At 18.6% G+C, this 11,433-nt stretch overlaps 6 protein-coding genes across 6 annotated transcripts; 3 read left to right on the top strand and 3 right to left on the bottom strand.

Annotated features, from left to right (window-relative positions):
• Window positions 1-205: 205 nt before the first annotated feature.
• PRELSG_0508400 (eukaryotic translation initiation factor, putative) lies at window positions 206-2,104 on the top strand (the record flags this gene model as incomplete). The annotated part of the gene is made up of 10 exons (XM_028675337.1): window positions 206-218; window positions 333-392; window positions 526-659; window positions 747-839; window positions 971-1,144; window positions 1,234-1,299; window positions 1,428-1,484; window positions 1,660-1,727; window positions 1,863-1,974; window positions 2,075-2,104. 10 exons carry the CDS (start codon window positions 206-208, stop codon window positions 2,102-2,104), a joined length of 807 nt encoding a protein of 268 aa, XP_028531935.1.
• A 24-nt stretch (window positions 2,105-2,128) lies between these two features.
• On the bottom strand, window positions 2,129-4,007 carry PRELSG_0508500 (conserved Plasmodium protein, unknown function; the record flags this gene model as incomplete). The annotated part of the gene is made up of 5 exons (XM_028675338.1): window positions 2,129-2,207; window positions 2,285-2,423; window positions 2,512-2,965; window positions 3,035-3,354; window positions 3,470-4,007. The coding sequence occupies 5 exons, from the start codon at window positions 4,005-4,007 to the stop codon at window positions 2,129-2,131; spliced, it is 1,530 nt and encodes a 509-aa protein (XP_028531936.1).
• Window positions 4,008-4,879: 872 nt separating this feature from the next.
• Window positions 4,880-5,456, top strand: PRELSG_0508600 (conserved Plasmodium protein, unknown function; the record flags this gene model as incomplete). The annotated part of the gene is made up of 2 exons (XM_028675339.1): window positions 4,880-5,053; window positions 5,178-5,456. The coding sequence occupies 2 exons, from the start codon at window positions 4,880-4,882 to the stop codon at window positions 5,454-5,456; spliced, it is 453 nt and encodes a 150-aa protein (XP_028531937.1).
• Window positions 5,457-6,492: 1,036 nt separating this feature from the next.
• On the top strand, window positions 6,493-7,383 carry PGM2 (phosphoglucomutase-2, putative; the record flags this gene model as incomplete). The annotated part of the gene is made up of 1 exon (XM_028675340.1): window positions 6,493-7,383. The coding sequence occupies one exon, from the start codon at window positions 6,493-6,495 to the stop codon at window positions 7,381-7,383; it is 891 nt and encodes a 296-aa protein (XP_028531938.1).
• A 665-nt stretch (window positions 7,384-8,048) lies between these two features.
• PRELSG_0508800 (26S proteasome AAA-ATPase subunit RPT3, putative) lies at window positions 8,049-9,470 on the bottom strand (the record flags this gene model as incomplete). Its single annotated transcript, XM_028675341.1, has 2 exons — window positions 8,049-9,137; window positions 9,381-9,470. The coding sequence occupies 2 exons, from the start codon at window positions 9,468-9,470 to the stop codon at window positions 8,049-8,051; spliced, it is 1,179 nt and encodes a 392-aa protein (XP_028531939.1).
• Window positions 9,471-10,416: 946 nt separating this feature from the next.
• PRELSG_0508900 (lysine decarboxylase-like protein, putative) lies at window positions 10,417-11,430 on the bottom strand (the record flags this gene model as incomplete). Its single annotated transcript, XM_028675342.1, has 1 exon — window positions 10,417-11,430. The coding sequence occupies one exon, from the start codon at window positions 11,428-11,430 to the stop codon at window positions 10,417-10,419; it is 1,014 nt and encodes a 337-aa protein (XP_028531940.1).
• Between the last annotated feature and the right edge of the window lie 3 nt (window positions 11,431-11,433).

Genomic DNA, 11,433 nt, shown 5'->3' on the forward strand with positions numbered 1-11,433 from the left:
TGAAATATACATTGCTAATAAAAAAAAAAAAAAATAAATAAATAAATAAAATGTATATATATTCATTTAAAATGAAAATTATAATTATTTAAAAAAAAAAAAAATGAAATAATATCTAACAAAAAAGATATAATAAAAAAAAGAAATAAAATAGTAAAAAAAATATATAATTATATATCAAGATTTTTAGAAAAATTTTACAAAGATGTTACAAACTGGTAAATATACAAAAAAAGCCTATACAATATCTCAAACACCAAAAAAAACAAAAAAATATTTTTAATATATATATATATATATATATTTTTTTTCTTCTATTTTTCTTACCTTAGAAAAAAAGTGGGCAGATATTGATGTAGATGATGATGAATCATTAATCGATAATGAAAATAGTAATTAAAAAAAAAAAATAGATAAAATAAATGACTAACACATATATTTATAGAATTTTAAACATATATAAAAGGGAAACATATTTTTATCTTATACATAAATTTTCAAATTTTTTTTTTTAATTTTTTAAAGAAAAAAAATGGGAAGATATAGATGCAGATGACGATTTAGAGAACAATAAGAAATTATCCTACTTTACAAACTACGAAAATGGAATAAAAGTTGTTACTAAATATTCTGAAAACTTAAAAAAGCAAACAGTCAAAGTAAAAATAAAAATATTATTTAAAAATTTTATCTTTCTATATTTTTATCTCGTTTTTACATTATTTATCTTAAATATATATTTTTAGGTAACAAAGAAAATTAAAGAAGTTGTTATAAAAAAAAAGTTAAATAAAGAAATAAATAATCGACTTAATTTAAAAAAATTTAATGTTGACAATGTAATATAAAAAAAAAATAAAAGAAAAATTATTTATTGATATTTTAAAGTTATTATAATTCATATCATATAAAATGTTTTTGTATAAAAATATTGTGTAAATGTTTTTGTGTAATAATTTTTTTCTTTCAGCATAATTCGGTTACAGTTGAACCTACCGATGTAATAAATATAGAAGTCCCAAAAAATAATCCATTAGATTTCTTAAAGGATGCTGAATATGATTATTTATTTGCTGAACAAACAAATAAAACAACAAAAGATTTGAAAAATAGATTTAAAATATTGAAAGATGAAGAAGTTGATGTATAAAATTTCTCAATTATATTTATTATTAGTATATATTTTTATTTTACTTTCATATTAATTCAATGTTTTTTTTTTTTTTTTTTTAGGAAGTTAAAGCTGAAGATACTAGTAAAACTGCAACCAGAAGAGACGGACTATATTACAGATCACACGTAAGCTTAATGTTTTTGCATAAAACATTTTTAATTTTTTTTTAAAAATATACAAGAAAAAATTTTAATTTCATTTCTTTTAATTTTTATATTTTATATTACTTTATTTTTTTTAATTTTTTTAATAGGATACTCAAAATAAAGAATGTACTGTTCGTGTAACGAACTTAAGTGAAGATGTTAATGTAATTAAAAAAAAAAAATTAATATAATTAAAATACTTAAAAAAAAATTACCACTTAGAAATTAAATATATATATTCATATATTTTTTAAATTATTACTTAAAAATTAAATATATATATATTTATATATTTTTTAAAATCAATAAAAATATTATAATTTTTTTTTTTAAAAATAGGAAAATGAATTATCTAATTTATTTGGAAGAGTAGGAAACATTGTTAGAATGTTTTTAGCCAAGCATAAGTAAATAATATATTTGCGTATTTTTAATAAAATTTATTTTTTCTTCAAACAAATTTTTTTTTATTTTTGCATAGCAATGATGTTGCAATAATTGTTTTATTTATTTATTTATTTTTTTTTTTTTAATCTTATTAGAGAAACACAAAACTCAAAAGGTTTTGCTTTTATAACATATTCTAAAAGAGAAGAAGCAAAGAGAGCTATTGAAAAATTAAATAGACACGGATTTGAAAACCTACTCTTGAGTGTAAAAAATCAAAATAATAAATTTAAAATATAATATATACACATATATATTTTTTAACCTTTTTTCTTTATCATCACAATATAATTTTTTTTTTTTTCAGGTGGAATGGGCAAAACCATCAAACAGATAAAACTTCCTTTTTTTATTTTTTTTTTTATTTTAAAAGATCAACACAATTTAACTTATATTGATTATTATTTTCTATTATATTGTAATTTATAGCTAAACAATACCTGAAAAAAAAAAAAAAAAGATTAAAAAAATAAAAATGATGAAAATTTAAATGAAAACTTTAAATATTTTTATTAACCATTCAAATAAATAAATTTCTTCAGGATGTATTATTCTAAATTTTTTTTTTAATTCTTCCCAATGCTCTTTTAAGTTATTATATGTATTTCCATACTGCATATTATAAATGGCAATAATTAAATCTACCAAATTATTATCTATAAAAAAAAATAGAAGAAAAAAAAAGTGTTATAGGAATTATTTTTATAAATTAATAATTCTTTTTTCTTAAATTTCAATATTAACCATAAGAATCATAAAGAAAAATAATTTTTTTTTTTGTAGATATTTTATTATTATTATTGTTATTATCACTAAAATCATTATTATTACTACTAAAATTGTTATTATTATTGCCAAAATTGTTATTATTATTATTATTGTTATTGTTACTATTCAAATTATTATTATTGTTATTGTTATAAATATTTGAATTATCTTGATACGATAATTTTTGTTCACTATTTAAATTCCCATTTTTTAAGTATCTTTTATTATTTTGTGGATCTTTACTAAGTTGATTTTGTTCATCCTTTCCATTTGCATCTTCTGTGAAGCTATCGTTAGTATAATTTATTTCACTTAATATCCTATTAATTAAGTTATCGTCTTCTTTTAATGATTTTAAATAAGAAGTAATAAAACATATTTTGTTTTGATTTTCATTTTTCTTTATAAAATTCAAAAGTTCCATATACAACTAAAAAAAAAAAAAAAAATTGTTTTTTAGTCTTATTTTATATATATATATATATATAAATATGCTAACTTTTTTTTCTGGAATGTTGTAGGGATTTGTTATAAAATTATAATTAATTTCACTTGATATATAATCATAATTTTTTATATTGGCTTCGGTTGTTTTCAAATAAAATGGGCTATATAAATCAAAAATTTTTTTCTCACATTTCATTTTACTATTATATTTTATAAAAGACAAAATCTGAATTTGATGATCATCTAAATTTTCGATTTGTTCATAAAATTCTGTTTGTCTATCTCTGTTATATTTTTGTAATTCTTCATTCATGCTATTTTTTAAAACATCTTTTCTTAACTTATATGTTATAACATCAAAAGGAAATTTTCCTTAATAAAATTATTAAAAAAAAAAAAAAAAGATATAAAATTTTATAGAAAATTGTTTAATAAAATAATATATTATATATATATATATATTAATTTAAAATATTTCCTATTATACCTGTAAAAATATAATATTTCTTATTACTAATACTTTGAATAAAGCGTACCTCATTTTCATATTTATAATTATATAAATCTAAATTATTACAAATATGTCTTTTTGAAAAATAACTGTCATATATATAAAATATTGCATAAAAGGAAGTAATAAAAAATAACAATATTATAAAAAATCTCTTAAAGAATTCACAAATGAAATATTTTCTACTTAACTTAGATGCATTTACTGTATCAGTACTTGAATCATCAGTTAATGTTTGGGTAAAAAATTGGCTACTAAACATTTTTTTTAAGTTTTTTCTGTCAATTTTAATAGTTCTTATATTCATTTCTCTTTTATCCTTATTTTTCCCATTTATTTTTTCTTTTTCTTGTTCATCATTTTCTACTTTTTCTTCATCAAAATTAAATTCATTTTCTAAATTTTTATATTCATCTTTAATATCATTTTTTGACACCTTATTTTTTTTATCAGAAATTTCAAAAGTTTCCATTTTTGAAAGAAAAGGAGAATCATCAATTTTTTTTTCTGCCATTCTCCAATATGTTCACAGAAATAATTGATAAGTATTTTTATTTTTTTTTTTTTTAAATAATTAATATTTAATATATTCGAAAAAATAAAAAGCAATTAAACCAAAATTTTTTTGAAATGAAAAAAAAGGAGAAAAAACTAAAATTCTAAAAAATGGAACAAAAAAAAAATGTATTTAAAATGTATTAAGTTTAAAAAATGATTAATTAAAGACTAATAAATATTATTGCTACTTCTTTTTTTAAAAAAATTTCAATAAAGTTTTTAATTTATTATTTATTGTTTTCTTATTATTGTTTAAATTTGTTCACATTCGTTAAACCTAATATTTTTTTTTTTTTTTTTTGACACTTAAAAATTCTTTAAAAATGATACATCTAAATTATAAGACAAAAAATTAACTTTGAAAAATAAAATTTTTTTTTGGAATAATTTAAATTTTAATATATATTCTTCTTTTATAATTTTATAAAATAACTAATGAGTTTTATATAACAAATTGTTTTAATTTTTTTAAAAACCAGAAAAATCCTAAAATTACGAAAAACAAATTCTAGAAATATAGTTTATGTGCAATTAAATATATGCCTCATATGCATGTTTACTTATGAACATTATTTTTTTTTTTTTTTTTTTTTTAAATCATAAAATTATAATTTAATATATCTATAAGAATTATATTTCCTTTAATTTTATTATAATTAATAGTTTTGTTATATTAAAATGATATAAAAAATATATATTTTTATAATAGATTTCTTTAATTTTTTTTTTTTAAATTTATAATTATTTATAAAAAAGATTTATTAGTATTTATATTTTTTTTTTTTTTTTATTTATCAAAAATATCACAAATTAAGAATTTTTTAAAAAATGGATGAAGAAAAGATTGATGAAATGATTGAAAATTCATTAAAATCTGCTGATACAGAAAATCCCTATTTTTTACAGCAAAATAATATATATTGGGAAACAGGCCACAGGACTTACGTTCCATTTTTTCATTTTTTAATACATAAATATACAAATAAAATTGTTGATGATCAGGTAAAAATTAAAGAAAAATTTTAATTTTGTTTTATATATTCTTTTTTTTTTTCGTTATACATATATATATAATTATTAATTTTTATTTATTTATTTATTTATTTATTTTTTTTTTCATTTTAAGATAAGAAAATTTACAAATAGAGTAAAAAGTATTCACCATACACCTTATGTTTTTCATAAAGATGGATATTTCAGAAGTTATTATGGAGATCCTGATGTTAACATGATTTTTAATTTAAAAAAAAATACAAACTTTGTATTTAATTCCACTGGATCATTAAATTCTTATAATTTATTAAGTAATAATTGTACTTACGATAAATCTACTTATATATTTAATCAAATTCTTATGAGTGCTTTTAAATTAGATTTAAAAGATGTTTTAGAAAATAATTCTTAATAAGGATCAGAAATATAAAAAAAAAGAATACCTACAATTGTTTTAAAATGTTGAAAATTTCTTAACATAGACAAAACCAGTATTTTAAAAATGGAAATATATATTATGATACGAATATGCTTAATGCTGTAATTTTTATATTATTATCTAAATTAGAAGAGGAATAATTAATAATTGGTATTATTATATATTATTATAAGGTTAATATTTCTTTTCTTCAACATTATGATTAATACTTGAAAATAATTCAATATATTTATTAGTATTAATAAAAGTTCTAATAATAGAAAGAAAACAAATAATAATAAAATATTTAAGTTTTAAAAATTTTATTTAATTTTTTATATTTTTTTTTAATCCATAATTAATATTTTGAATTATCTTTAAAATACTTTTATAAAATTTCACGAGAAAATTTTTTTTTTTCACTTTTAAATATAATTGATTTATATTGATAAATCTCAATAAAAAGAAAAAAGAAAAAAGAAAAGAAAAGAATTAAATAAAATAGTAATATATATTTTATACCTCACTCTTTTTATGATATTTAATTTTTGTTTTTGTCACAACTTTATAAAAAAATAACTTTTTTTCTAGTAAAAGGAATATGCAAGTACACTAAACTTTTTTTTGATAATATTTAAACAAATAAAAATTATTTCATTATTATACATCAATAATGTTACTAATTTTTTTTTTTTTCTCTCACTTTTGACGCGTCAATAAAAAATTTATGCTTATTTTTAAGTTAAATAAAATATGTATGTATATAAACATGAATGTAAAAAAAAAAAATCACACGAAATATATTTCAATATAAATGTTAAAAATAAGCATTTAATATTTTAGTAAGTAGGTAATATGAAGTTTTTAAAACTTTATATTTAAATGTGTATAAACCTTATAATGAAGTAATTTGTTGTAATTAATTTTCTTATCAAAAAAAAAAAAAATATATATATATAAGTATATTTATATAAATATCAATATAAGTTTAAATATTTTTAAGATACATGAAAATATATAAATAGTGAAAATGTATCAAAAAATTTTCAATAAATTAAATTTCGCAAAAAATGTTAAGACTAATTTTTATTTTCAAAGAAAATTTAGTGAAGCAAAAAAAAACATTGAAGTTAAATATATAAAAGAGAATAAAAAGAAATATGTATTTTATACAGCTGCTACTTCAATATCTTTATCAATATTTCTCACATATGTGTATGAAAAATATATTCTTTATAAATGGAATTATAAGTATGATTATTATTATAATCCAAACTTAAAAAATATTGAAAAGAAGGAAAACGAAAAAAATGAAGGCAAAAAGGATAAAACAGTATTGAAAAATATTATATTAGTTAGACATGGTCAGTATGAAAGAAAATACAAAGATAATGAAGAATCAAAACACTTAACTAAAGAAGGATGTAATCAAGCTGAAATAACAGGAAAAAAATTAAAAGACATATTAAATAATAAAAAAATTAGTGTTATTTATCATTCAGATATTATAAGAGCTAAAGAAACAGCACATATAATAAGTAAATATTTTCCTGAAGCAAAATTAATAAATGATCCTAATTTAAATGAAGGTACTCCATATTTACCTGATCCTATTCCTAAAAACTCCAAATTTGATGCACAAAAAATTAAAGAAGATAATAAAAGAATAAATAAAGCATATGAAACTTATTTTTACCAACCTACTGGTGATGAAGATGAGTATCAATTAGTAATTTGCCATGGAAATGTTATAAGATATTTTTTATGTAGAGCCTTGCAACTTCCTTTATTTGCCTGGTTAAGATTTTCAAGTTATAATTGCGGTATTACTTGGCTAGTTTTAGATGATGAAGGATCTGTTATACTGAGGGAATTTGGCTCTGTTTCTCATCTTCCTTTTGAAAGTGTTACATATTTTTAACCTAGTTTAAAAATATATATATATATATTAAACACTTTTCCTAATATTAAGCTTGAAATTTCTTTATTTCTCTTTTATAATTTTTTTATTTTTATATGAGCCTTTAATAACTATATCCATAATTATTAAATTTATACAAAAAAGGTGGAAAACAGTATAAGAACTATTTTTAATATTTTTTATTTTTACATAGATAAATAATATTTTTATTTATTTTGGTAAAATGTCAAATAAAAATTTTTTCTAGCTCATTTTTTTACCTTTATTGAAAACATAAATATTAAATCTTCTTTTTTTTTTAAGTAAAAATAAATAATTTAAAATATATATATAGAAATATACGGAATTATAAAATTATTTATTATTATATTATAATACGTTAATGTAAAAAAAAAAAAGGAAAGAATAATAATAATAATAATAAATGGTAAAATAGGGTAAAATTTTATAAATTCAAATAAAATATTACTTTTCAATATATACACTGATCTAGTAATAAGATAATATAAAAAAAAAGAAATTTTTTTTTTTATATCTCCATAAAAAAAATTCTTTAAATTTCTATTAAATATATTTAAAAATTTTGTAGTGCAAAAAAAAAAAATAAACATATATATATATGTCTAAATACAATATTTATTTTATTCCAAATTTTTTATCATTATTTATATATTATAAAATTCATAATCTCTTAATTGCTTTCTAACATGGGTTCTATAACCCTGTTCAAAATCATTAGCAGTAATAATATAACGATTTTTTCTAATGGCTTGCATACCAGCTTCTTGTGCTATAGCAGCAATGTCAGCTGCACTAATTTTATCAGTCCTGACTACAAAATTTTCAATATTAACATCACTACTTACATTCATTTTACTAATAATAGTTTGAAAAATTAACCTTTTTTGTTTTCTATCTGGTAAAGGAAACTCTATTTTTCTATCTAATCTTCCCGGTCTCAATAAAGCTGGATCTAAAGTATCAGCTCTATTCGTAGCCATAATAACTTTAACATTTGTTGATTTGTCAAAACCATCCATTTGGTTTAATAATTCTAATAGTATTCTTTGAACTTCTCTATCAGCACCTGTTTGAGCATCAAATCTTTTTGTAGCAATTGCATCAACTTCATCAATAAAAATAATTGATGGTGAATTTTCTCTTGCTAATCTAAAAACATCACGTACCATTCTTGGCCCTTCTCCTAAATATTTCTGAACAAATTCTGAACCAACAACTCCAATAAAAGTAACTTTTGTTTCATTAGCAACAGCTTTAACTAACATTGTTTTCCCAGTACCAGGAGGTCCATATATCAATATTCCCATAGGTGGTTCTATTCCTATTTTTTCATATAACTCTGGGCATGTTAATGGCAATTCAACTGCTTCTTTCATCTCTTGTTTTTGTGTATCTAAACCACCTAAGTCTGTATATTTAACATTTGGTTTTTCTGTCACTTGTAATAATTGTATACTACTATCTGATTCAGAAGGTAAAATGTTTACTATTGAATGACTATGTCTATGTAATGCTACACTTACTGATGGTTTAAGATCCTCCTTGTTTAATGTTGATAATATTCTTACGTAATAATTAGAACCTGCAGTACTACTAACTATCCCATAATTATTGTCTATAATATCTAAAAATTGTCCTATTATTAAGGGAACACTTTGTATTCTTTTTATTTCATTTTTTGATCTTATTAATTCTCTTTTCAAATTTTTGTGCTCCTCTTTGATATATTCTTCCTATATAAATAATGAAAAGGAAAAATATTTATATTAATTAAAAATGAATAACTGCATATTTATGCTTTTTGGAATAATTATGTACAAAAAAAATTTAGTAAAAAGTAAATACAACAATTCATACACCATGATAATAAAAATTAAACAAAATAAAAATGTGTGAAAAAAAAAAAAGTTATATCTTGTGATAGTTATATATATATATAATATAAATATTTTATTTTATTTTATTTTTTTTAGTACCTGAATATTTAAAATATCAATTTGTTTTTTTAAATTTTTCAATTTTAAATAATAATCTTCTTCTGTGATATTTTTATTAAAACTTTCCATTTTTCTTATTTTTATTTAAGTTATTTTTTCTTCTCTTTTGATTTTTAAAATTACTCATGTTATATTTAAAAGAAGAAAAAATTTAATCATGGATATTTTTTTTCGACTTAAAAATACTTCGGATTTTTTTTAGTTCAATTAATTTTTAAAAAATATTATTATATTTTAAAATAAAGTTGCGTGTTAAATGCCTAACAAAAAAAAAAAAAAAAAATGTGTTAAAATAAAAAAATATATATAATTAATTCAAATGTTAAAATTTTAAGCATTTCTTTAAATTTATAGTTCATGTTAAAAGGATATATTTTAATTTTGTTTTTTTTATGTTTTTAAAGATATTTTACAAAATGTTAAAAATAAATTATCTTTCAGTGTTCTTTTATTTTATTAAATATATTTTAATTATTACTTTATGCAACTTAGCATTTAAGTTAAAAGTAGAAGTTATTTTTATACTATAAGTTCCTTAAAAAAACATATATACATATATAACTTTATTCGATTAAAATAATTTATAAATATTAAAATCAATATATATATATATATATATGATTTATAATTGAAATAAAATACATTATGAGCTAAAACCAAAAGATGAATTAAAAATAAAATATATTTAGGTAAAATGAGAAAAAAATTGAAGTGCTGAATAGGTATAGATAGCCTAAGTGAGATACATGTTTATAAAATAAAGAATTAAAAACTTGAGAAATAAAATATTTATTGCTAAAAAAATAAAATAATTAAAAAAAAATTTTGCTTAGAAAAATTATGGTTTTAAACTCAGAATAGAAAAATGAAGCAGATACATATTTTTAACAATAATATGTATATATTGAAAAAGAAAAGAAATTCTAAATTGTTACTTAAAATTGTATATTTTAATTTTCAGTGAATATGAAAGAAATATAATTATTAACGTATTTAGTAATTTGTTTAATAATATTTAAGTAGAATTTTCTATACTATCAGATAAAAAGGGAGTATTTGTTAATTGACTAATTACAAAGTTATAAGCTTCATCAACACAATCAGTAATAAATATGCAATCTAAATCTTTTTGAGATATAACACCATAATCAACTAATTTTTGAAAATTCAAAATATCTAACCAGAATTTTTTTCCAAGAAGAACAATCGGTACATCTCTTTTAAATTTCTTACATTGTTTTAAAGTCAAAATTTCCATCATTTCATCTAATGTTCCAAAACCTCCAGGTAATATAATAAAAGCTAGTGATAAATAAATAAGCCAAAATTTTCTTGTAAAAAAATAATGAAATTTAAAAGATAAACCTATATCAACATAAGGATTTGCTCCCTTTTCAAAAGGTAAAGAAATCATGAAACCCATAGATTTCCCACCTGCTTCCTTACTTCCTTTATTTGCTGCTTCCATAAATCCTGGCCCACCTCCTGTACATATGGCAACAGTAAAAATATGAGGATTTTTTTCTTCTTTTTTATTAGGAAAAAAATTATGAACTTTTGGTAAATGAGATGATATATTATTCACTGTTTTTTGACCTTCATCAGTGTTAAAAAATAAAGTTAACTTCTTTGAAAGCTCATATATTTTTTTATAATATTCAATAGTCCACTTTAATTTTTGTAGATTTTCTAATTCCTTTTTTATATGGTTATATTTTCTTAGTTCTTCATCTACTAGTTCAATATTATTTCTTATTTTTTCATTAAAATATTCTAGCTTTTTTTCAAAAGTTCTTTTTTTTGATTCATATTTTTCTTTGCTTAAAGACCTAGATGAACCAAAAACTACAACAGTAAAAAAAATACCCTCATCTTTTAATGCATCCTGTACACCAACAAACTCAGACATTATACGAATTAATCTTGCCCCTCTACTGTTAATAAAACTACTTTTATTATATATTTCATTTACTTTTATTTCATTTCCATCACTTTCTATATCACTTTCTATATTTTCATGAACTTCCATTTT

Source organism: Plasmodium relictum, assembly GCF_900005765.1.
Source record: "Plasmodium relictum strain SGS1 genome assembly, chromosome: 5".
In the NCBI taxonomy this organism is placed as follows: domain Eukaryota; phylum Apicomplexa; class Aconoidasida; order Haemosporida; family Plasmodiidae; genus Plasmodium; species Plasmodium relictum.